This window comes from Numenius arquata, chromosome 8 (assembly GCF_964106895.1).
Source record: "Numenius arquata chromosome 8, bNumArq3.hap1.1, whole genome shotgun sequence".
NCBI lineage: Eukaryota > Metazoa > Chordata > Aves > Charadriiformes > Scolopacidae > Numenius > Numenius arquata.
In genome coordinates, this window is record NC_133583.1 from 16,219,341 (window position 1) to 16,244,448 (window position 25,108).

General features: G+C 46.6%; 2 protein-coding genes across 4 annotated transcripts in view; both read right to left on the reverse strand.

Annotated features, from left to right (window-relative positions):
* Positions 1–15,938, reverse strand: part of USP4 (ubiquitin specific peptidase 4) — a 42,774-nt gene extending 26,836 nt beyond the window's left edge. The window contains exons 1-6 of one of the 3 annotated variants that reach the window (XM_074152903.1): positions 15,799–15,938; positions 15,549–15,676; positions 15,122–15,252; positions 11,378–11,504; positions 10,079–10,224; positions 9,824–9,885 (exon numbers count right to left, since the gene is read on the reverse strand). In XM_074152903.1, coding sequence (XP_074009004.1) covers positions 9,824–9,885; positions 10,079–10,224; positions 11,378–11,504; positions 15,122–15,252; positions 15,549–15,676; positions 15,799–15,899 — 695 coding nt within the window. In that variant the 5' untranslated portion in view covers positions 15,900–15,938. The remainder of the gene's footprint in view (positions 1–9,823; positions 9,886–10,078; positions 10,225–11,377; positions 11,505–15,121; positions 15,253–15,548; positions 15,677–15,798) is intronic. The other 2 variants (XM_074152902.1, XM_074152901.1) reach the window with 2 other exon arrangements.
* A 4,340-nt stretch (positions 15,939–20,278) lies between these two features.
* Positions 20,279–21,318, reverse strand: GPX1 (glutathione peroxidase 1). Its single transcript, XM_074151965.1, has 2 exons — positions 21,064–21,318; positions 20,279–20,942 (listed from the first exon to the last, which is right to left on the reverse strand). The coding sequence occupies exons 1-2, from the start codon at positions 21,283–21,285 to the stop codon at positions 20,583–20,585; spliced, it is 582 nt and encodes a 193-aa protein (XP_074008066.1). The 5' UTR covers positions 21,286–21,318; the 3' UTR covers positions 20,279–20,582.
* Positions 21,319–25,108: the final 3,790 nt, after the last annotated feature.

Below are 25,108 nucleotides of genomic sequence, written 5' to 3' on the forward strand. Positions count from 1 at the left end.
AGTGACAGGGAAGCAAGCTTCAAGTTTACAAATAAACCACCTTGAAACAAGCAAGCAAAATAATCCCAATCTTAAAACCACAAAACACTTGCCCACATTAAAAGGGACAAAGTCTGTCCTTCCCTACTTGAAACCCAAATCACCCACTCAAACCGAATGTTAATTAGTAAGAAGATACCCAGGGTGGGCATAAAAACAGTTTGTTACCAAGCCTACTTGATACAACTACATTGCTTGGAGGCAAACACACTGCTGTGTATGTGCAGCGCACACAGCAATCCTCAGTATTTTGACACTGGACATAATGAAATAAATGGAAAAAGCACATAAGCCTCAAGTCTCTCTGCGGTGAATCCCAGGCTATCCCACACTACTACTCTCCTGGTCTGGAAAAGAACCAGAACACAATATTACAAAAGACCAACAAGGCACCAAAATTCAGCGATGTTCTGTCATAGACAGCTTCGGCTCCATAAAAAAAAAAAGCAGCAAAACCACAAGATAGTACTACATAAATAAGCTTGAAGAAATTATTTTGATACTGATTCATTTCTCTAAAGCAAGAGCTAACTGGCAAATAGTCTATTTTCGCCATCTTTGTCCGAATAAACGTGCAAAACTGAATGCAAAAAGGAGCAGAACACCAACAACCACGCAACAGTGGCTAACACACCCAAAGCACAGTAGAACACCAGCAGAGGACAGTGCCCTCAAGCTTCAGCTTGTTCTTGTACCTCTTTTAATGCAGCCCTGATTCTTCAATGATATAAACTAAAAATGCATATTCATAGCTGAGATGCTACTGAGAAAACAGTCTTGGCAAACCTCTGTGAAGCCAAAACTAAAAGACAAAAAACCAAGCCGTAACAGCCACGGGGAGGCAGAACAACTGGACAGCCCCACCAGTTTGGAAATATAATAGCAGTAAAATAAATACAGAAGGAAACAAGTTACAACAGAAGCTTCCAGATGAAAAAACAATTACATGTTGGAGATGGAACTTCTCAAGACCACCTGGACACAAAGATAAGATCAATGAGAGAAGAACAAGGGGGCCCAGACTAAAACAACAATTACCAGACTCGTGCTCTTCATGCAGGAGTTTTGAGGGTCAAGAACAAAGTAATTAAGCTAAAAATAGTCTTTAAATCCATTAAGAAAACATTTTTAAAAGTCTGAAGTAGGAGTGAATTATCTAGAAGCAAAGGAGAGCAACCTAGAAAATGCTAGACTTGAAAATGTAGCATCTCTACTTGACACGTTTGACCTCAGTGAGAGTATAGAACAAGATGCTCAGAAAATAATACCAAGAACATCTAAGAGGAAGAAAAGAAAATGAGGATGACCTCTTAAGGGATTTCAGAATTTCCAATAGAAGCATAGAGGCAGTACTTAATCAAGAGTCAGATGGCAACCGAAGAGTTCCAAGTAGTACTTCAATAATATCCTACACACATAAAAAAAGCTAAGAACAATGGGAGAAGATTAAGCATGGATCAGAAAGCAAAGATAAAAGACAAGTCACAGAGCAGGAAACAGTCTGCCTACAAAGTCAAAGATCTTGAGTGAATTTTTGTTAGAAAATCAGGAAGAATCATGTAAGAAGTAAAACAATGAAAGAGAGGCCAACAGCTTTCCAAGAGAAAAAAAAAAAAAGAAAAAGAAAGAAATCAAATAGACTTGGGAAGGTAAAAATTCTAAGCACTCTTACATTTTACAAGTTACTTATCTATCTGTAACAACTGAAGAAAGATTGAGGATTTACTAAGCACAGCTGCTCTCCCTCATATCACAAGATGGTCACAAAGGTAGCTATGATTCCAGGTGAAAGGCACAGATAGCAGCTAAGAAAAATGTTTTTCTCTGAAAGCTCCCCATGTTAAGCACAGGAAGCTACTGTTAATGACCCCACAACACTGTAAGCCCTTGAGGAGACTGCCTCATTTGCAGAGAGAGGTGACAACAGAAATTCTGAAGGCCAAGCATTTATCCTCAGTGCCCCAAAAAGGCTTTCTGTGGAACATGCAGACTTTGAGCGATCAAAGCCACTCAGCCCCTCCACTGCCATCTCTCACAGTATGTGACTTCTGCTCCCTTCGAAATGGAGGCCCCAACATCTTGCTCTGAAGCAAGGGATGAACATTATTTCTTTGAAGTTCATGACTTAAAACATTCCAAAATGTTCTGGGCTGCACAGGGGGTTACCACTGGATGCCCTGTCAGTTTGCTTAGTTTGCTCTTTGTAGGCAGAACAGACACTGAACTGGAAGGTGCCAAGCTCCTGCAGCTTCCCTTTGATCACCACTGCAATGTTTCTGACAGGGATAAACAGGTTCCATTACATTTCATCAACAAAATCTATGCAGAGTAAGCTATAGCAAAGAAAGACTTCATCTAACCATGTAACAGTACAGGGATTTGAGAAAATAATTTCACAGGTCTGAGGATGAGATTGCGTGGTATGACTGCTGAATCAGTCCCCCTGCTTAAGCACAGTTTGAGTCCCTTAAGATAACTCTTGTCTGAGCTAAAGTATCTCTTCTAGAAAAACCTACCATCATGGTTTCACAGAGCTCAGCAACATCCAGTCCAGCAGACCAGAGCTAAAACTGTTCCAATGATCAATAATCCTTACAGTCAGAAGAAACTTGCATTTCATTTGCAGCATGATCATCATCTGGATACTGGTTTGTGCTCATCTCCATCTGCTACCTGTAAAGTTACTTCTTCAATTTCCATTTCTCATGTCCCACAGAAGCTTTTAAGCATTAAAATCAACTTTTAAATTTCTCACTGATATGATACTTTAACTTCTAAGTCTTCTAGCACAAAAATTATTTGTTAGTTCTTCAACAATTCACTTGGCTCCTTCTGAAACCTCTCATTAGTCTACTTTTCAAATTTGTTGTCAACCTCACAAGACGTGATCGTTCCACGTGCAGTTTTATCAGTGCGCCAGCTACCAAAAAAGTCTTCTGATGCACACTCAGCATTTCCCTTCTGAAGCACTGAGGTCATTTGTTTGTTTTTGCCTCAAGGTTGCTACAGGAGCTCACATTCAGGAGACTGAACCAGGACTGGAATCACATTCCCACAGAGTCCAGCATGTATTTTGGACTCATGTTCTTCATCCTCATGTACACAACTTCATGCTTCACAATACTGACGCACGTTACCCCACGTCTGCCAACTAAAGACAGCCTTTTTATATCTTGCCATGCAACGTTTCAAAAGCACACACAAATGGCAAGTGGGGAGGAATCTGGAGACTAGCAGCACAAAGAGGACAAAGTTAGATTAATCTAGCACAGAAACTGTGAGGCCATATGGTTGATAAGGAGAAAAACTGCTAAGCTGAACAGCTTGAAAAAACATTATAAGAGGCTTTCAAGTGTTTGGAAGACAGAGATAGGAAAAGTATTTCAGTTCAGTTGAGGCTACTTTCAGAGCACGCAGTAGAATTAGCCCTTCTCCTTTAAACTACCAATATAAAAAAAAATTAAAAACATTGTGACGAGAAGTTTTTGTCAAAGCAGGAAAAGCTAAACCTTATATTTAATTGGCAAAGCAGATGCCTTAATACATTTTCATTTAGAAAGTTCTTACATGCAAAAGCCTTCTTAAGCTATCTTACATACTCAATGCTACTCTGAAAGCACAGCATCTGCTGCAAACTTAAGCACCTGAAAGTCACGTAATAAAGATCTGCCCAGAGAATGTTTAGCCCAGTTGTTGAAAGGGTCCTCTGAAATCACCAGCACACAAGGAAATGAGGGAAGGAGATCAATTTTAAATAAGAAAGGGCATTTCATTATGGTATTATGTACCTACGAAATACATATCAACCACCGAGGCATTAAAATTGCACAGGAATTTCTGGCACATAACATCACTGAATGCCCTATCAGGTTGAAGAGATGCCTAAATCAAGATAGAGCAGTTGAGAAAAGCCACAGGTGTTACAAGATAGGTGAATTAAGCAACAACTCCTCCATATTTTTAATGAGAGTACCGGGGGAGGAGGTAGGGGGAAGTCCACCAAGTACACAGTATCATCAGTAAACAGAAGAGCGGGAAGAGGAAACAGCAAGAAAATCCTAGCAGCAAACAAAGAACCAAAAGGCATTTTCCTGCTGCATATTGCAAAAGGCGGCAGACAGGTACCAGGCACATGCTAAATACAACCTCGCTCCTGTTTTCAAAAGCAGTACCTGATGGAAAAGCTGCTATTTTTACAGCTCTAACACAATTTCTTGTTCGTTTGTGCTAAGAAAATGATAACCAGGATAAAAAAAAAGAACTTGTACGCTAGGACTGAGCTGGAACTCTGCTAGCTCTGGATTTTATTTTGGGAGTCTAACAAGCAAAGAGGACTAAGTTCCACAGAGTCATTGATACAATCTCCCTTCAGAAACAAAGTATGCCTCCAATTCTGAAATTCCTACAGTATAATCCTTTCCTTCGTCTAAAACCTAGTCTAGTAGTTAAAATAGTTTCAAACTACAAGAAAATACTTTGTTCCTTAGGGAGCAAGCTAACAAGCAGCAGCGGCCAGGCATACTCTGAATATACCACCCAAGGATTGCTGTGGAGCTTAAGAGCATTTTTTCTGTAAAACGTCAGCCAGCTTGATGGCAGGGGAAACACGTGGAAGGCTGCCAAACGTGGAAAAGTGGTTTTCCCTGGTAGGAGCCAGTGCCTCTGACAAGCAGCAAATGGGGAGAAATCCCTGTGACAGGGAACCCACCCACCTACAGTCACCTTGCACACGTATTCTGCAGACAGTGAGTGACACGAACTCCCAGCTTTCCGAGGCCTCTTCTGGCACACACGCAGCCATGCAAATGCTCACCATCCTGCTACCAACAGCAGAACGCTCTGCATGCCATTTTTTGGTGCCATCAAAAAATAAGGAAAAACTTTCCTGTAAGTTTTTAATACTAAAGTGATGCAACCCAAAGAAAGCTCTCCAAATATAAAGTTTCCCATAGTCTTGGCTAAACAAGATTTTCTCCAGCTGAGAAACAGAATAAGAATACCGGAGCAAAATATTTGCCTGACATAGGATTAAAATTTGGAGTTACTCAACTCTCTTCCGAACCACAGCTCAGCACAGAGCACTGGCAGTTCCTGCTGACACTAGATGCAGCTAGGAGTCCAGTTCTTCAGAACTTTAAAATGTAAGTTTGTTTAGAAAGCACAACAGTTTATCAACATTACAGACTCACTTAGCCTCACAAAAGAGCAGAACAGATTTTCAGGGCGATAGCCTCACTTATCCTTAGCCATGCTGTTAATGCAGCTTCCAACTCACATTCCGTATCAGCTTTGGCGACAAAAAGCATCAGTTGTTTCCCACAGACAAGAACCTCCTTTACTACAGAATTACTTTCTGCAATATTAATACAGCATAACCTACCCTGAACACCTCATCAGTGAGCAGGGTAAGATACAGAGTTCTCAGCCCAGCAGAGTATGAGTATCTTCTCTCTGGCTACTCTTCTCTCCTCCATCCTCTCTCACCAGTTCTGTCCAGTTCAATTGCTCACAATCATCCACAGATTTTACACATATCAACTGTCCCTATGACTTTGCACTGAACTCATTAATCTGAAGTCTTAAACATACAATATTGATTTAATGCAACACATACATGCACGCACACACCCATGGAAAGAAAAACCACACCCCAACCCAGAAACGAGTCTTCTACCAGCTCACAGAAACAGTTAAAATGCTGGCAACTTTTCATTGCAGTACAGACATCTAATGTTTCCAGAGCAAAAGAAAAAAAAAATTAAAAAGATCAACTCAGAACAGACTAAGTCACAGAATACGCTTTGAGGTTTGTATGCTGAGATTTCTAGCAAATGAAAGAACACCATTAAACAAGCAGCTAGATTTTTTAGTTATACTGAAAAGTTTTATTAATGATTTATTAAATTATCGCTCTCCAATGGAAAAAAAAAAATCCATGCTGCTCCAAGATTAACTTATGTAAAAGACTCAACCTGAGATTAAGAAGAAATCTTCGTACTGTGCTTTCCTAGATTTCAACTTCATAGGGAGGTGGAATTTACACACTGCTGCCCACAGTGTATTCAAAACTAAATGAAATACAAAACTACCCTTAATAAATGAATGTCTTTAAAAAAAATAAGAATTCACAATAAAACATGAGAACTAGCTGGAGAATATTCAAACATCAAACAAATCACAAACTACAGAGTGTTAAGTATTTATGCATTTATACAAAGATGCTAAAAGAAGGGAAGGAAACCGAATAAACTTCAGAATTATGACTGACGTGAAAGCAAAGCACAGAGCAAATATAAATGCATTAATACGAAGCAATGCCAATGATTCAAGAAAGAAGTTAAATTCAGCTTACTCAGAATGTATTATATAATGAAAAAATAGAGCTTCGCTATTTCTTTTTTAAATACAAATCCCTTAAAAATAGGTTAAAAGCTTTGTGAAATAACCCTTGAGAGAGCAGCAGAAAGAAAACTTAACATCTACAAATGATCCAGGCTAGACTGTCACCATCCCACTCTCATTTGACAGGGAATGATGACATGCAACAGAGGAAGCACCACAATGCAGAGCAGAAGTCCGCCCAGACTGTCAACATACATTCAACATAAATATCTAGACTCAACCATTTTGGGAAGAGTCTCAGCTGCAGGCTACAGGAAGACAGCAGTACACCACAGCAGATGCATTGCTAATTATGTCTTCTTCTTACAGAGAACTTTTTTTTTACTTCTCCTACATGCATCTGCTACTGCCCACACTATGAGGCAGGCTACTGGACACACCTAGTCCAGACCCAGTATAGTGTTCCTCGTTATTTTCAACAGTATAAGTACAATTCATATCCAGTTTTGGTGTTATCAAGGCAACCGCTGTACAATATTAGTAGCTTAAAGACATAAAATGGCATGGAAAACAACACAGAACCTAACAGGAAAATACTTACTGTTCATTATCTTTTGTTATCCTATGTCTATGAAAGAGTAAGTTCTCAACTTTTTCCTCCGCCCATTTCAAACAGAAAGAATTTTAAAGTCCAATCTTTTTACCTGACTTGCCTTACATGACACAGCCACCTTTGGTATAGGAAGGCACAATGTTAGTCCAGCAGGGTTCGTTATAACCCAAAGACACTAAATCATACTGCTTTCCTGAGAGACAGCCTTTGGCCCAGCCACATAAAAAGCCTTCTCATTTGATCCACAGTTTGTTCGCTGATCAGCACGCTAATACCAATCCTAAAGAGGAGGAACAGTCTAGCTGCTTCCCTTCCTTGTCTTCCCAAACAGTGTTTTTGAACAAACAGCTATTATGCATTTAACCTACAAGACTAAATAAGGGCACAACAGCTAGAGAGCAGAACTTGCTAAACCAATACAGGCAACTGAACAAGGAAGACATTAGGTGGAATATACATGCTTAGTTTCTTCATTAACAGAGGTAAGTGCAAAGCAACAGTTAGCCAAGACAAAGCACAAAGGAACAGATAATCCTACCTTTATGACATATTACAATTCTTTCAGCCACAATGATCAGCATCAAGTCAAACAATTTTACGAGTTCTACATTATAATAAGCAAATCTTTATTTCTACTTCATTAGAAAATATTAATCTGCATACTGATAACCATTTTCATTCAAATATCACTAAATGTTAATTAAAAGTCTTTACCTGTCAGACAAGCTGCTAGAAAAAAAAAAAAAAGAAAAAAAACAGAAGAGATGAGGCCTGGGAACGCTACAGGGCTCCTATTTAGCTTTGCTTCACATGGAAACAAAAGGTTATGATCTGGTCTTGCCCAGCTGCCTCTCTAACGCTGTCAACTGGTACTCGATTATGTACACGATCTGAATGTTTAGATGCTTTTCACATTGCACCCTTACAGAAAGTTCATTATAATATCCTGTGCACATTCTCCTGATCCATCTACCCAGTATTATATCTCAGTAGAGAATTGTTTCAAAATAGGTTTCATTGACCTATTTGATCCATTCTTCAAGTTTAACACTAGTAAGATCTTGATCTCAAGCGAGATCACTTGGCAGCAATTTTTGTAAGTCAATTGTATTGTATATAAAAACATTTTCTTCATCAGTATCAAGTCTGATGGCTTACTCATGGGAAAGCGAGTGGCCATCAGACCAATAAGATCACAGAATTCTAGTTTCTGTAGTGTGACTCGGTAAGAGCAGTTCTTTATAATCATTGCACGCAACTTCCGTTCTACACCATACACTCTATACATGCAATATGTCATCACGTGGGTTCCCCAGGGCTCAGTATTGGGGCCAGTTCTGTTAAGTATCTTTGTCAATGATCTGGACAAGGGAATCGAGTGCACCCACAGTAAGTTTGCAGATGACACCAAGTTGGGCAGGAGTGTCAACCTGCTTGAGGGTAGAAAGGCTCTACAGAGGGATCTGGACAGGCTGGATCAATGGGTCAAGGCCAGTGGCGTGAGGTTCAACAAGGCCAAGTGCCAGGTCCTGCCCTTGGGTCACAACAACCCCATGGAATGCTACAAGCCTGAGGAAGAGCAGCTGGAGAGCTACCTGGCAGAAAAGGACCTGGGGGTGTTGGTCAACAGCTGGCTGAATATGAGCCAGCAGTGTGCCCAGGTGGCCAAGGCGGCCACAAGCATCCTGGCCTGTATCAGGAATAGCATGTCCAGCAGGACTAAGGAAGTGATCATGCCCCTGTACTCAGCACTGGTGAGTTTTGGGCCCCACACTACAAAACAGACACTGCAGTGCTGGGGCGTGTCCAGAGAAGGGCAATGAAGCTGGTGAAGGGTCTAAAGAACAAGTCTTATGAGAAGCAGCTGAGGGAGCTGGGATTGCTCAGCCTGGAAAAAAGAAGGCTGTGGGGAGACCTTATTGCTCTCTACAACTCCCTGAAAGGTGGGCGTAGCAAGGTGGGAGTTGGTCTTGCTTCTCAAGTAACAAGCAATAGAACAAGAGGAAACGGCCTCAAGTTGCACCAGGGGAGGTTTAGATTGTAGATTAGGAAAAATTTCTTCACAGAAAGGGTTATTAAGCGTAGGAGTGGGCTGCCCAGGGAAGTGGTTGAATCACCATCCCTGGAGGTATTTAAAAGATGGGTAGACATGGTGCTGAGGGACATGGTTTAGTGGTGGACTTGGTAGTGTTAGGATAATGGTTGGACTCTATGATCTTAAGGGTCCCTTCCAACCTAGACAATTCTGTAATTATAAAAGCCCTCCTCTTACTCCTCTCTTCTCTAGATTAGATAGTAGAGAGAGCGTGTCAATATTTAGAAATTTCGATAATTGTCTTTGGTGCCAGTGGAGGTTGCCTAACTATTTCTATACCCTTTTTAAGGAGGAACTACCAGAACTCTGACTATTCACTACTGGTAGCTTTGGAAATATACTACAAGATCCTTTTAGTTCTACAATGGTAGAGACAGATTTTTTAATTTTTTTTTTCCACTGTGCAGTCTGCAAAAGTAGGTTTTTAAGTAGGCTAGCTCAACATAAATAGCACTTTCGTCTCCTAAGCACTATAGAAACCTAAGCTATTTAATCCTTACACAACCTATTTGAAATGGGCTTTAAAAACAGAAGACCGTTGCCAACACAAGAAACCAGCAGCAGAACCACTGAAGAATATTTATATTCAAGACTTTCTCTCCTTCAAAATACCCAAAACAAAGAAATCCACAACAGTCAGTGATAACTAGGCTTTCACAGAGAACATGTAGTCACTAAAACCAAGCGAACAAGCCAGACAAAATAGTGGAAACCTCTAGAACATGCTTGCTTACTTTGCCAGGAAATGCTGTCCAGGCCACGTGCCATCTTCATTTTTCACTTCTATTAGAACAACCTGAAAGAGGAGATCAGGTAATAAAAGAAAGGTATCTGCAAGTCTACTACACATTTTGCAAAATCATTAACATTTTCAATCTTTGTTCAAAGTACATAAAAGCAAGTAAAAAAAAGACATATCAGAGAAAGCAGTACATGAGAATCAAAAAAAAAAAAAAAAAAACAACCCCCCCCACCGTTATGTCCCTTACCTGACCCTGATAGAGCCCGGCATCTTGCACAGTGCTATCCAGCTTGCTGAGCTGCTCGTAAGTGTTACTCGTATACCTGTTCCATAACCTTGTCTCCTTCTCAGCTGGGATATTAAATAGTTTTCTCATTTCTTTCTCGATGGTAGCTGTTCAGGAGGAAAAAACACCAAAATTCCTAAAACATGAGTGCTTTCGAAAAAAAGAAAATAAAACGAGAAGCCAGACATTCAGAAGGAGTTGTATCATTGATTCTTCAAAGTTCATTGAGTAGAAAACATATCATGGAAGTTACAATTGCTTATATAGCTTGTCTAATACTTAGTCTAAAAAAATAAAAACTTCTGTTTTCAGTCATGTATTTGCCTGTCAAGTCCTCAAACCAATAATGAGACACATTGAGAAGTTTCTGCCCAAAGGCCAACTTCTGTGAAACATTCACCATTTGAAAACTTAGGTTCAAGAGGGAAGTGTTTTCAGTTATTACATCTTATACATTGCCATACATCAGCAAACTGAAAAAAAGGCATCTTATGAACACACATGGCACTTAACATTCAGAATTTTTACACAGGAAAACGCAGCCATGATAAAGAGAGACAGAAAGAGAGAGATGGGTGAAATTTCAGGAAGAACAGAATTGTAGGAAAAGCCAATAAGAAGATGCCTAAAAATATTGACGCACTAGGAAGAAGGAATTGTAGGAGAACCAGAGACAGAACTGCTTTACATGAGTGACGTGGATGTTTATTCAGGACATGAGCTAGTCAACAATGTGCTCCTCAAAGCTCTTAACCACAGCAGAATTACTGTGGCTGGCAGAAACTCAGGAAGTTCCTATTCTAACGACTTAAAGCCAGGTCTAACCTGAATTCAGACCAGGCTGCTTAGGGCTTATCCAACCAGGTGTTCAAGGAAGGAGATTCCCCCGCCCCACTGGGCCCTGTTCAGATGTCTAGTTGTCCTAACAGGGAAAATGTTTTCATTATATTCAGTTGGAATTTGTCCCATTTCAATTTATGACTATTATCTATTGCCTTCTTGCTTTGTGACTTAGTAAATAGCCTGACTCTATGTTCTCAGTAATCTCCTCACAGGAGCTACGAGGTCCCCCCAAAGCCTTCTCCAGGCTAAACTCAACTCCCTCAGCCTCTTCTCACACATCACACACTCCAACCACAACTGTCCTGCTGGTATCCACTACACTTGCTCCAGTTTATCAACACCATTCCTGCTCTGGAGGGCACAAAAGACCTCCTGAGGTATCATCAGAGCACAGCTTCATGTATGAGAACTACTTACCAACAGTATCTGCTTTGCTGAAGTGGCAGCTAATTACATTGTCGGGATCACTGCTCTCACACAGCTTCAGCTCAAGAAGATAAACTTCAACCTTATAGTGCTTCACAAACAGACCATATTCCACTACCTGCAAACAGAAGGCAGATACAATAAACAAAATAACACAAAGTTAAAATACTGAGCAGTCCTCCATAAGGTACACTTGTCTAAATATTTTAAGTCTTTAGGAGTCTTGCAAGTCAAGCCATAAACTGAACACTGACTGGCTCTCAAGTCTAGACTCAGTCACAACCTCTGCCAGCTTGTTTTGGGGTTTTGTTTCAATTTTAAAACGTAAGAAATCCCAGTGCTTTCCTTCCCCAGTGCAAAGTTCCAAAGGTCTATCATCACAGCTGAACTGATGGTGCCGGTGAATTAATTACCCATGAAAAATATTTGATCACACAATCAAAGCATTCTAGAAAAATAATGTATCTTTTGCCTCTAGTCTTTGGCAAAAAAAAAGAAACAAGCCTAGAACACTGGAGCAAAATCCTTTCCATTAGAAGAGGATAAGACAAAGCATTAATTATTTTCAGCATGGCATACAGAATCTGCCTCATTACTCTCTCCTTGCAAAAACAGTCAAATGTCAGAACTTGTTTTGATGACAGTGCTTTATTTCAGAGTCATTTTCAAATCAATTTTGCATTTGATAGAATACTCCAACAGGTACATCTACCCATCCCACTAGCTTTCAGCGTATTTTTAGAAAGGTACTCTGTAAGACTAGGCACTGCACTTTACCTACAGATCTTGAAACACATTATGCCAGAAAGAAAAGCATATTTTAGACGCCAGTTCTGAGACAACTGTGAAATAACCAGAGAAGAAGAAACAAAACAAAACACACCTAAATTCTCTCCACAGTTCTTTGCAGCTAGAAAGCCTATGAAATTGAGATCATATTTCATTGCACCAGCAGGTATAATTTTTAAAAGTAACAGTGCTTAAGAGGCATTTGGGTAATGCCCTTAATAACTTGCTTTAACTTTTGGTCAGCCCTGAAGTGGTCGCAGCTGGACTAGATGATCGTTGTAGGTCCCTTCCAACTGAAATATTCTACTCTATTCTAGTCGATTGACACCAGACTTGCTATGATCTATATCTGTATCATTTTACAGAAAAGAAAACAACTTTACCCAGCTTTGGAAATAAACAAAGAATTAAGACTAAGACTTATTGTGAGAATTTGGCTAAATAATGCTTCCCTCTGAGCTTTCACAGGGTTGTCTTAGATGTGCAAGGTGCTTTAAAAGGTAAATAATTAACAAATACCTTCGGAAAGTTCTTTTTGCTGTTACAACAGAAAGAGAAAGTAAAAGTCCCTGTTTAAGTACCTTCTTGACAGGCAAATTAGATATATTTTTTTTTTAAAAGAATTCAAAGGAAACAATTCACAAGTTCCCCACTTCTTTTTTAGAAGGAATTTCGTTAAATGGGACTTTCTGTTCTCCAGAACTCTATAGTTAGAAACAAATAAATAAGAACTGTATTTAGAAATGGAAGAACTCTTTCCAAGAAGCAGCTCCTGATCAGATCATCATGTCCACTAGGACAGATGAATGGCAAGGAGAGCCTCTAATCGCCTGCAGATGTCTTTTAAACAGCATCTGATCAGCTCACTTGTTCTCTGTACGAAGTCCGCCAAAGTAAAAGTCAGGTCATCCCGTTGGACAACAATCTGAGCACAACACACATTCAGCTGCTGAGGAAGCACACTGTTCTATATTTTGCACATTAATACATTTTGCAGTGGGACTCTATAGAAGACTGCCCAAAAGCCCGGTTTGAGATTATCAAAAGAAACCTGAACCACAAACAAATCCAATCTGATCCTCCTGTGCTTGCCCCTGATCGTCAGGCACATACACCAGCTTGTAAAATTGCAAAGATGCCTGAAAAATACTTCCCAAATTTTGTTTTTATGAATATTTTGATGTATGAATTACAGTTGATCCAGCTTTAGGAAAAGGATTAAAGCGTTCAAGGACCACAAATTTAAGTGCTTTACTTCCAATGCTATCTGAAGAATACTGTGACTAGATACCGACCACGTTCTGCTCAGGTGCAGCACTGCAGCTTATGTATTCCACTGACCTTTCACTTAATATTTTTATAAGAGCTTGTAACACCCCACAAACCTACTCTTCTGTTATATATTTCAATATTTTTTTAAATGTAAAAATTTTTAAATGTAAAGGCTTTGGTTACCAGATTAATATTAAACAGAAACTGAAACTCTCATAGCAATTCAAAACTTAAAAACTTACTCTGAACTAGACCACAATAACTCAGCATCTTCTGTCTATAACAGAGCACTAGCTGTAAGCCCTAGCCCTCACTAATTACAGTGTTGAAGAGTGGCCCCTGATATCCCAAGAAAAGGAGGCTCATACAGTTAAGCCTGTCACCCAAGCGTCTCCCCCAACAGCCTTCAAACCTCTTGTCCAACTTCCGAGTTTTTCAGAGAAGGGAGTGTCTTCTCACATGCCAGGCTTTGTGAAAGCACTTCGCCAGTTCAGGAACGAAAGCTTCCTCGTTCAGAGAGGCACTGATCAGTAATACTTCCAGGTTTTCTTCTCAGTATAGACTTTCTATTCCTCAAGAAATTAACTGTTTCTACTAAAAACACATCTCCTTTATATGCTACAATTCATTTCCACTCCCCCCGCTTCTGCTTTACACAGGAGTTCTGTCTACTCAGCAGAGTGAGCCTGGGATCATTTACGCTTTCTGAAGATGTCAGAATTTCTTATTACATACAATTTCTAACCCACACTGAATTACAACATTCCAGTACCACTGATCAGCATGACTGGGTCTGCAAGAGAGGGCTCTTACTTCCTTTTACTGTTCTGGTGCCACACTCTCCTGGGTCTTGCATACCTTAAGGCAGCCCTTGCTGTAACATAACACCACTTAAACTTAAGCAATATTGATTCCATACATTACATCAATGCTATTCACTTGGTATAGTGATTAGTCTTTATGAACCCCATAGACTGGCACTGCTCAATTGAGTCAGTGCAAAAACCCAAGACTAAAATAAAAACGAAAACACTTTTAGCCATAAAGAAACATTTGAAAGATTTCAAAAAAAAAAAGGCAACTTGCGAATTTCACCTTCTGAAACAGATCATATACTCAGAATGCATTCATGACTGCATTTGCGAAACAAAAGTAAGACTTACAGAACAAAACCACAAATATGTCTCTTCTCATGATTTTAGAATCACAGAACTTTGGAAGAGAAAACAAGAGCCACCTTAAACTCCAGAGGAAGTCCCTAGGCCATCTATACTAAAAGACAATTTATTCCAATGCCTCATTCCATCCCGGAAGATCATTGAAGCTTCACTAACAACTTATATTTTTCAACAAAGCACAAGCTATTCCACACAACATAAAAGCACTGCACCAGTCCAAACAATCATAACACAAGAAGTTCACCAGAACAGAGCTCATGGTTCTCACCCCATATAACCCATCAACTGAGAATCAGTCAAGATTCAGGCATTTCGACTGTAATACTGGAAGGTTATTCTTTCAGACAACAAGGGAAAAAGACCTCATGTCAGTATCTCCAAAGAACCGCCAAGGATCCTTTCTTAACTCACATCTAGCAAAATAAACATCATCCCAGTCTGGCAGAGATCAGATAATGAAACCAGGCTGAAAAGAACTTGGTACACCCATACTTACTTTTCTCACAATAGGCTGCTGTCCATCTATGCAGCCATACCATGCTACTAGTTTATTCCAGGCTTCGGTGGGAACCAATACATAATCCAGCTCATCAATGAGGTGTTCTTTTAAACTCTGAGTTTCTGGATCTAAAAGGGAGACATAAGAAAACATGGCATCAAACAGAACCTTTTCTCCTCAGTGCTGACACACATACTACCGTGACCCTAAGAGACACCAGTGCTCCCACAGATAGGCAGAAACCGCCCCGGTCTCCTGGCATACGAGGCCGGGACAGCTGCCAGTATCCTCCCAGAACACAGAGCTCTGAAAGCGAAAAGCTGCACGACGAGACGACTGCCCATGGGAGCCGCTTACCGGAGCCCGGGCTGCGACCCGAGCGCCAGACCCCGCCACCCGGGCCCCGCTCCCCGCCGCCACTCACCACCGAAGAGACCCGAGTTGTCGATGGGCCCGGGGAAGACGCTGGGATCACCGGCGCCGAACATGTCCCAGCTGTCGAAGCCCACGTACTTCTTCCACTGCTTGAACCACCGGCTGTCCACCAGGTACCTGCAACACACGGCACCGGGCGGCACGGCCCCCTCAGCGGCGGCGGGGCCCGGCCCGCTCCCACAGGCCCCGCCGCCCAGAGGGGAAGGGGACGGAGGGGAGGGCCAGCCGGCCGCGCTCACCAGGACTCCCCCGGCCTCAGGGCCGTGGCCAGCAGCGGTCCCAGCTCAGCCCGCTGCACCGTCGTCTCCGGCCGCGCCCCGCCGCCCTCGGCCGCCGCCATGTCGGCGCGCGAGCGCCGTCGCAGTCGGATGTCGGCGCGCGAGCGCCGTCGCGGGCGGATGGCGGCCCGCGTGCGCATGCGCGCTGGGTGGGCACGCTGGCCCCGCCCCGCCTGCGCGCCTGCGGGCGGGGTGGGCGGGGCCGAGCGCGAGGGGCGGGGCGGGGCGGGGCGGGCGCCATGGCAGCGTGCGCCATCTTGCCATGGCTGCTGAGGGCGGCGGGGCGAGGAGGAGCTGGGGCTGTGAGAGGGCGGAGAGAGGCCTGCGAGTAAGGCTGGAAGCATTAGGGTGCAGGCAGTCTAGTCCCCGGGGTGGCTCCGTGGCTGTGAGGGTCCTTCCTGGGCGGCCTCCTTCAAAGCCGGGGCAGAGGTGTGTGGTGTGGACAGCGTGGGTGCAGTGTGATGTGCTCCGTTTTCTTCTGTAACTGCCTGGATTGAGGCCTCTGGTCAGGGCCTTGGCTGGGGAAGGAGACTTCAAGTTGTTAAGGGAATAAACAGTAGAAGGGGGTCTGAGTAACCGCCTGGGGAGTGCTCAGGAGTTTGGAAGGGTCTCTGGAAAGAACCTCAGAATAAATGATTTGGGCATTTGTCTCTCAAGTAGCATGTTCTGTGCTGCTTAGGGACCTGGCCTTGACAAGTGGGAAAATTGCAAAGGATTCAGGTGATGATTCAGAGCCTTAAAAATCTGCTTTAAACTGATAAACCAAATCATTTACCTCACGGATAAAAAGGCAGGGGGTGATGTGCTGGGGCTGTGACTGGGGGGGGCGGAGCACGCTCCTGGTGGCAGGTGGGCTCTGCTTCCTGCCAAAGGCCTTTTATTTTTTTGACAGCAGGGCAAGTCCACCCAGTTAACACTGAAAAAGAAGACCATTTTCTCCTTCCAGCAAGAGTTGAATCCTGTTGCTTACTCCTGTTTTTCTCAAAGGGCAGGGCCCCTGCGGGCTTCAAGAAGCTAATACACCCTGTTATGGCAAGACTGGGTGTGTTTTTAAAATGAGTCAGCTATTCTGAGATAATGCGTACATGGCTGACCTCAGTCTTCTAATGAATTACCTACTTCTAATAGCAAATGCAGTGTACAATTAAAATGGCCTCATTCAAAGCTGTCTGATTCAGTGCTCGGAAATGACGCTATTACGGTTTCACCGTAGATAAGAGGTGTCTGTGTTCTCCTGTCTCTCCAAGCACTTTCCTTTCAGCTGTTCAGCTTCCTGCCGTTGTCTCCAGCTGAACCCGATGGCTGCTGGCAGCGAGAGGGGCACTGACACAAACGAAGCCCTTTCAAGCGACACCAGGTTAGAGGCAGGTGTTTCCTACCTGCCTTACGATGGCAAGGATCAAAAACAGTGATGGAAAGCTATCTTAAAAGGTTAGCGGGTGCAACAAAGCTCTGCAGGAGGAGAAAGGTATTTTAAATAGCCAAAAGAACCTTTAACAGGCTGAGTAAAAAGGTGTTAGGCTCCACTTGATGGCATTTCTGTTGAGTAGACACTTCTGGACACCGCGTCCGACAGCTGTGTTGTCAGGAGACGTGCTAGGTTCCCTGTGCAGAACACCAGGGAACTCGGGAGAGGGAGATGGGACAGGAGGGATAATTTTCCTTGCAGCTATTTAACGCTCCTGACAGCTACAAATATCTAAACTTGCTTAGAGATTTAAGAAGTTCATGGCAATCATCAGCAGCCAAGGGCAGGAGGGAATCATCTGGGGGGAAGGGGGGAGAAGAAGCGGCGGCAAACATTCTCTGGAAAGGGGGGATTATGTGGGACTGATGTGTAGAAGAATGGAAAAGCAGGGTGAGTACTAACAGATGGATTAGCTGTTTGCAATAACAGTGCAGAAGTAGAAAAAAAGTGGAAAGAGTGTAGGAGTGTGGATGTGGCGGACAGGAGATGTTGAAAGGACAATGTCTTCAAGCCACAGAAGCATCCAAGATTGCTAAAGTAGTATTTATTTTAAGGTTTCATACTGAGTCAGTCTGTTTCCCTCTGAAATTACAGAAATAGAGTAGTGCCATTTTATAATCCCTGAGGAAGCACCTGGGATTCTTCAGGTCTACCCTCAGTGTAGAGCTGCTCCCTCCCGTAGTGAAACATCTTCCTCCCCTCTGGTCACACCACCAAGTGACATTTGGGTGTGAGATCCTGCCTGGGGACTGTGCTCCGGTGTTCCAAGGCTTCCAGCCCACAGGCTACCCTCCCCACCCCAGCCCGCGTTACCCCAGGTGCCAGCTACTCTGGGGAACGCTGAAATGAGATGGGGAAGGACAAGCCTGGGAGGCTTTTATCTACGCTGCCCAGTTCCTGCTGGTGTGCTTACACTGGGATCATTCCTTTTCCTGCTGGCATGGCTAATTTTCGTCCTGGAATCACGTCACTGTCCTTCTTGCTGGCATGGCTGTATCTGTTCTGGAGCTGCTGCTTTGTTTTTTTCTGCTAGCACAGCCCCAGCAAGCGGAAGGTAAATAAATCCCTTAGCCATTAGCACTGAATAAACGCGGTGTAAGATGCTTTTGTGATCGACAGGCTTGGCGAGAGACGCTTTTTGGCAGGGCTCTGGCTTAAGCTCTGCTCCCCCCGTGGCGGTGGGGCTCAGCAGGGGCTGCAGGCTGATAAGGGACAGGCAAAGCAAAGGAGGTCGCGCTCAAATGGCTCGAGTTTGGTGAGTCAGGATTGAGGAAGTGCCACAGCTCATGTCGAGAATGATTTTTCAATGCAGTGAGTTCCTGCTGCCCACGATCCTCTGTACTCTCCACGCATTTCAGCATCCTGCCTTAATGAGGGAAGTAGATTTAACTGAAAAATAATCCCCCAAATCAAGCAGCTTCTGCTCCGAAGCTGAAGTAGCTACTGAAAACATCCTGTTTTTTTTCCACCAAGCTGTACTGGAAGTTAAGAAATAGCCCGTGGAGGATTGTGCAATCTGAGTTCAAAGCTGGATGACTCAGGAGCAGCGGGGTGGAGCCGGCCGTAGGTTTTGCTCAGTGTCTCAAGTCAGCCCGAAGGGGCCTTGAATGTGGGTACAGAAACAAAACAACCAGGTGAGAAGCTATGAACAGGGGAAAAATAAAAATAAAAAATAAAAAAAATAAAATCCCAAGTGTTTTTAATTATGAAAACAGTGCACTAGTGCTTGAAAGTGCTACGCCTCCCTTTGAAAGCCCGGGTTTCTAGTCTGTGTTGGTACTCCTCAGTCCAGCCCCAAGTTTACACTCAGTGCTACGAGGCCTCGTGAGGAGTGGCTTGTAATGAAAATGTGCTCAAAGAGCCACTTACGGAGTGAAAATTCACCTACAGAAGGAGCTGAGCCACTGGGCAGTACGATGGCAGGTGAAATTTGGCACAGGCTCGCAGTTTTCCCGGGGGGAAACCAATCCTAATTCCAGGTGTTCAGCAGCAGGATCACTGTAAACCCAGGATCGCTGCACAGGAGCAACCTGTCGGGATTGTTGTAATGACTCCATGAAATACCTGTCAGCTCCACGGTTGGCAGGAGCCAAAAAAGTGTTAGGGAAGGAGCAAAAAGAAGAAAATATTGCCTGAACCCTGGTGCGCCCACACTTGGAGTGTCACGTGCAATTCCTGTGTCCAAAGGGCAAGAAGGACACTCTGAGGGAAGGCGCAGTTTCCGTGGGAGAAGTGGCTGAATAGGCTGGAATTCCACACTGGGAACACAAAAGAACTGGTTCTTTGTGTGATTCCCTGCGTTGCAAAGGTGTTGGGGATGCACGAAGGCGATACGGGCTTCATGCAGGGCTGGGGGAGTATGTAGAGATCCGTGTTGGACTAACACTGACGGCAAAGTGGGAGAGCCAGGAGGCAGCTGAGCCAGCAAGGGGGCAGCAGCTCTGGGATGGGGCGGGGGGGGACGACAGCGGGTGCTGCTCCTGCTGATGGAGCCATCCCTGGCATCCGCTGATGGAGGCCAGATAACGAGATGGGCCTTGGCTTCCCCCAGCCCTCTCCCGCAGCAGCCCAGGCTGCAGCATCGCTCATCTGCCTGCCTGAATGGTCATTAACCTGTCCTGGCCTGTTGTTGGTAGCCAAGCTGGGAGTTCATCAGCCCCTGGCTGTGTGCCACCGTGTCTTTCCTCTGCAGGCAAGTGAGATCCAGTAAGCAGTTTGGCAAGGTTTTTCTCTTCTGGCAACCCACTCTGCCCGGCTCGTTACGCGCAGGGTACGATGTGGCACCGATAAACAGTTTGCAGAGCTCGCAAACGCCGTTAGCCCGTCACGCTGCCCCGGGATTGCGTTGGCTGTACTCTCACGCTCCAGCGGTTTGAGTCGGCCCCTGTGAGCACCCAGACGAGCTGACGAAGGGGTAACGTGGCCGCCATGTTTCACCCCACTCGCCCGGATTTATCAAGCCACAGCCGTAAAGAAGGTACACATTATTATATTTTTTTTTTTTTTTATTCAGAGAATCACAGTAAGCCACTGAGACTCGCGGCTGCTTTCCCCGGCATAGTTTCCCAAACATTCACGTGCACCTTTTGAAAACATCAAGTGCACTTCAAGAATTTGGAAGATGCACCACCATAAGCAAAAGCTGCAGGAGACATTGGGATTTCTGCCGGAGGAGCAGCCCCCTGTGAGAAAAACAGGCACGAGCTGAGCGGGAAGCGAGGCCGGGGGCGGGGGGGGGGGGGGGGGGGGCGGGCTGCGAATGCTGCGGCGTTCCACTTTATTCATTCTTGGGAACCTTCTGCAGAAGCAATTCTATATCATCCTGGATCTTGATGGTTTCGAAGTGCCGGCTGTAGCGTTTGAAGGGCACGCCGTCCGGGCCGATGAGGAACTTCTCGAAGTTCCAGGAGATGTCGTTGCGGCAGACGGGGGACCAGATGATGTTCTGCGGGTTGGTCATCAGCGAGGAGGGGTCGTCGTGCGGGAAGGGCAGGGCCTCCTTCAGGAAGGTGAAGAGGGGGTGCGCGTTCTTCCCGTTCACCTCGCACTTCTCGAACATGATGAAATTGGGCTTGTACCCGTTGCCGGGACGAACGTGCTCCAGCGCGAGCAGGATTTCCTCATTGGTAGTATTTTCCTAGGGAAACAAACCCAAAACCGCCCCGGGAAAAGCCCGTGAGAGCCCAGCCGGGACGGGCGCCTCTTCCCCGACCCCCGTCCCCCTGTTCCCCGTCCCGGGCCCGCCGCCCCCGCCTTACCTGGTGGCCGAACTGGTTGCAGGGGAAGCCCAGGACTTGCAGCCCGCGGGGCCCGAAGCGCCGCTGGAGCTCGTTGAGCTGCAGGAAGTCGCGGGTGGTGGTGCCTCAGAGCGACGCCACGTTGGCCACCAGCAGCACCTTCCCCCGCAGCGACCCCAGCGACAGCGGCTCCGCCGCGCCCAGCGGCCGCGCCGACATCCCCGCCAGCCCCGCCGCTGCCATGGCCAGCACTGCCCGCCGGGCGGCACCGGCCCCCGCTACACCGCCCCGCTCCGCCCCGGACCCGCCTCCGAGGGCGGCATCGCCGTGTGTCGTGTCGTCCCCCCCCCCTGCCCCCGGGCACCCCCTTTCCTCCATGGCGGGGTGGGGGGCCGGTACGGGCCCACCGGCCAGCCAGGGGCACCCCAGCCTTTCCCCCGTCTTCGCGGGAAGGCTCGGCGTCTTTCCGGGCGATGCAAAGCTCAGGCTCGGGTGGTTGGTGCATCCGCAGGTCCCGGGCAGCAGGTCCCGGGCAGCAGCAAAGCGTCGCCGGTTCTCAGAAAGGCTGTGGAAAAATCGGCAAAACACAAAGTGGTCCCAGGAGCTAAAACCTTCGTGGTTTTAGGCCGCCCGGGCGCGGAGACGCACGGCGCAGCACCCAGGGGCTGCGGCATCCTCCTGGGGCGCTGCTGCCGACGGGAGTGGCTTTTGGGGCAGAAACGCATCCAGCTTTGGAGTCCTCAGCACAAGGACATGGACCTGTTGGAGAGAGTCCAGAGAAGGGACACGAAGATGGTCAGAGGGCTGGAGCACCTCTCCTGTGAAGACAGGCTGAGAGAATTGGGGTTGGTCAGCCCGGAGAAGAAAAGGCTCCAGGGAGGGACCTTATGGCCCCTTCCAGTATTTGAAGGGGGCCTACACGAAAGCTGGAGAAGGACTTTTTACAAGGGCACATGGTGATACAACAAGGGGTAATGGCTTCAAACTGGAAAAGGGGAGATTTAGATTAGATCTCAGGAAGAAATTTCTCACCCTGAGGGTGCTGAGACACTGGAACAGGTTGCCCGGAGAAGCTGTGGATGCTCCATCTCTGGAGGTGTTCAAGGCCAGGCTGGATGGGGCTTTGAGCAACCTGCTCTAGTGGGAGGTGTCCCTGCCCATGGCAGGGGGTTGGAACTCGATGGTCTTTAAAGTCCCTTCCAACCCAAAGCATTCTATAAGTTTATGCACCAGGAGGAGGAACAGGAGTTACCCTGAACCCACAACACTGTGGTCCAGGAAGGGCCACAAATTCAGTCTCCTTTTATAATTTTTCCACCTGTTTGGGGCTGGTAAAGCTGCCCTTTGCTTCAGCGGTTGCTTTTCCCCATCCCTGGCTTTTCCATTTCTTGCCTTACTGCTTGGATCTGCTTTAGGGAGGTTTAAATCACGCAGTAGGGACTGCTCTTCTTCTCGTGGCTCGGGGCAGCCCCAGGCGAGCTGTGCTGATGCTGCCTGTACCCAGGCCCGTCAGTACGGCCCAGCCGCTCCTCCACGGCTCTTTGTGCTGAACCCTCACCCTCCTCCAGAACATGCCGGTCCAGGGTCAGTCCTCCAGGTGATGTCCATGGGTCAGACCAGCAGGGACTGTGGGGCAGCAGAGCCAGGAAGGCACCAAGAGCAAGGCCCCAGCTTCATCACGGCTCCAGGGGGGACACGGGGAGCCCCCGCCGAGGCTCCCACCAGCGTTTGTGCTAAGTGAGCTCCATCCCCAGCAGCCCCAAGGTCAGACAGCTGCTTATCAGCCCTGGCCACCAGCCGAGGCAGCAGGGGGTGTGCGTAACCCCCCCCGTCTACTGCTGTCTGCCCTCTTTCACGCTTGGTAGCGGGGACTGGTGACAAACACCAGCTGTCACTGACAGTATACCATGACCATAAACACCATATGTCACTGGCCACCATATAACGCTGCGTCTCTGCTCCGGGTGCCCAGGTGACCGGGGGATGCGGGGGTTTTGCTTTGGGCCGCTCTTGGCACCCGCCCCCGCGACTGGGAACTGGAGCAGTTCCTGGCCGCGGGGAGCTCTGGGGACCTTGCAGTTTTTGCAGAGTGTGTTGCAGCACTGATAGCGGGAGCCGCGACAAGTGTCCCCACATCAGCCAGGAAGCGGCTGGCGGGACGGGCAGGGGCATGTGACTCCACATTTGCTCTGGAGTAAACTGACGGTTACAGTCCACGCAGAGTCGTTGCCCCCCCTGGGCACGGCCAGCCACGGTGGGTTGAAGGAGAGGAATTTCTCTTCATGGGTGACCTCTAGGGCAGCGCCACAGAGGCCTCTCTCTGCTGCCGCTTTTGGCGCATGCTCGGGCTGGCACCTTCGCCCCTCGGGCTGCACCTGGGGATTTCATCAGAAGCAGGGAATTTACTTCTGGGGCCCTGCCCTTTTCAGACGGGAGCAGGTTAGGGCTTTCCCTTCCTTGATGAGTGAGTTTTAAGGAAACCGAGTGAGCTGAACTTCCTTGTTGGCTCGGAGCTACGCCCTGTGCCTGGACACATTCCCGGAGCCAGCTGAACCTGGATCCAGAGGAGTGCTGGAAGCTCCCGAGGGTCTGATGCGCTCAAGGGACGCCTTTTGAGTTGATGTCACAAGGGATGGTTGTCCTATGAGGCCCGAAGGTTGCTGTTTAACAACAACAGTGAATAATCACAAAGGTCACAAAACACATTTTCCGGCCTCCTGCTCACCTCTTCTCCCTGCTCCCGGTGCCAAACTCCCTCCCTCCCCTGGCCAGGGGGATGGCTCCTGGCTCCTAGCTTTTCCCCTGCCCCTTTCTCAGCTCCCTGCTAGGCTGGATCACTCTCCAGGAGCTCTGAGCTCTCGTTTCCCAAGTCTGGTCTGGCCGTTTGTGGCCTCCGCTTCACCCAGAACAAAGGTGGCCTCCAGAGGTGATGGATGTGACGGGAACCCGAAAGGAACCAGGCTGCCAGCCCTGGAAAGCAGGAAGGCTGAGAAGGACAGCTAATTTAATAACCACGCGCTCCCAAGCAGCCTTCTGCTCTGATGCCAGTGGGGAAAGGGACAAAGAGAGGGAGCTGGAGCTTCTGGTCATGAACAGGAGACACCAACTTACCAACGTGTCCGACCTTGGAGGGAGGCCAGGCCTGGAAACCTAACGCCAGCGGGTGGACAGGACAGAGGAGACAGGGAGGTGGTGCTGTAGGTTAACAAGAGCTGAGATTAAAACCGGGATAACAGAGTAATTGCTTCTGGGTGGAAGCGCAACCCACAAGCTGGGTCTGAAGAACATGCAGACCTTACTCAGAACCCTTGCAGCTGAAGAGCTGCTCTGTAACTGTGACCATAGAGAACTGCAACCCAGCGTCTCTGCAAGACTGAAAACCCCCAATTTTGCTCAACTGCAACCATCCCCCACTCAACAACAAAAAAACCCAAGAAAAGGGAACTGCAGAGGAGTGAGTGACAGGGCAGAGAATGACATCCTGGCGGGCAGCCCCACAGCTGGGAAATTCCTGCTCTGTCCAACCCCGTCACCTCTGTGCTGGCAGAGAACAGGCATCCAGGAGAGGAAGGAGGGGAGGGGGGAACCGTGCCACCACCGCCAGCCTGGCCAGATGCTTCACGCTGGGGTGTCTGTGGCTGCAGAGGGAGGACAAGGCCCAGAGATAGGGGGCACACCCACAGCCTCAGGGCGGGTCTGTTTCTCCTTTGTTGCAGGAAAAGGAATCGGGAACATTGTCCAAGAAAAGAAAAAAGAAAGAAAAAAGGGACATTGGCATTTTTAGGACATAATTTGGGTGCTGCTAGGTGCTCACACGGATTGCCATCAGCAATTGGACTCCCTCCTCCTGCCCAGCCCCGTGGGCAGAGGCTCTCAAGTTCTGCCGTAAATACCCGTGTGAGCGTGGAAACGCTCGCCGCCCTTCCCTGCCATTTCTCTCCCAGGGGAAGCACGATCTGCTCTCCAGCGCGGGTGCAGCACGACGGCCCATACCTCAGGACCACCCCTCGTTGCAGCGCTTGAAGGCATCCCTCAGGAAAAGGGCAGGTTACGTGGCAAAGGTGCT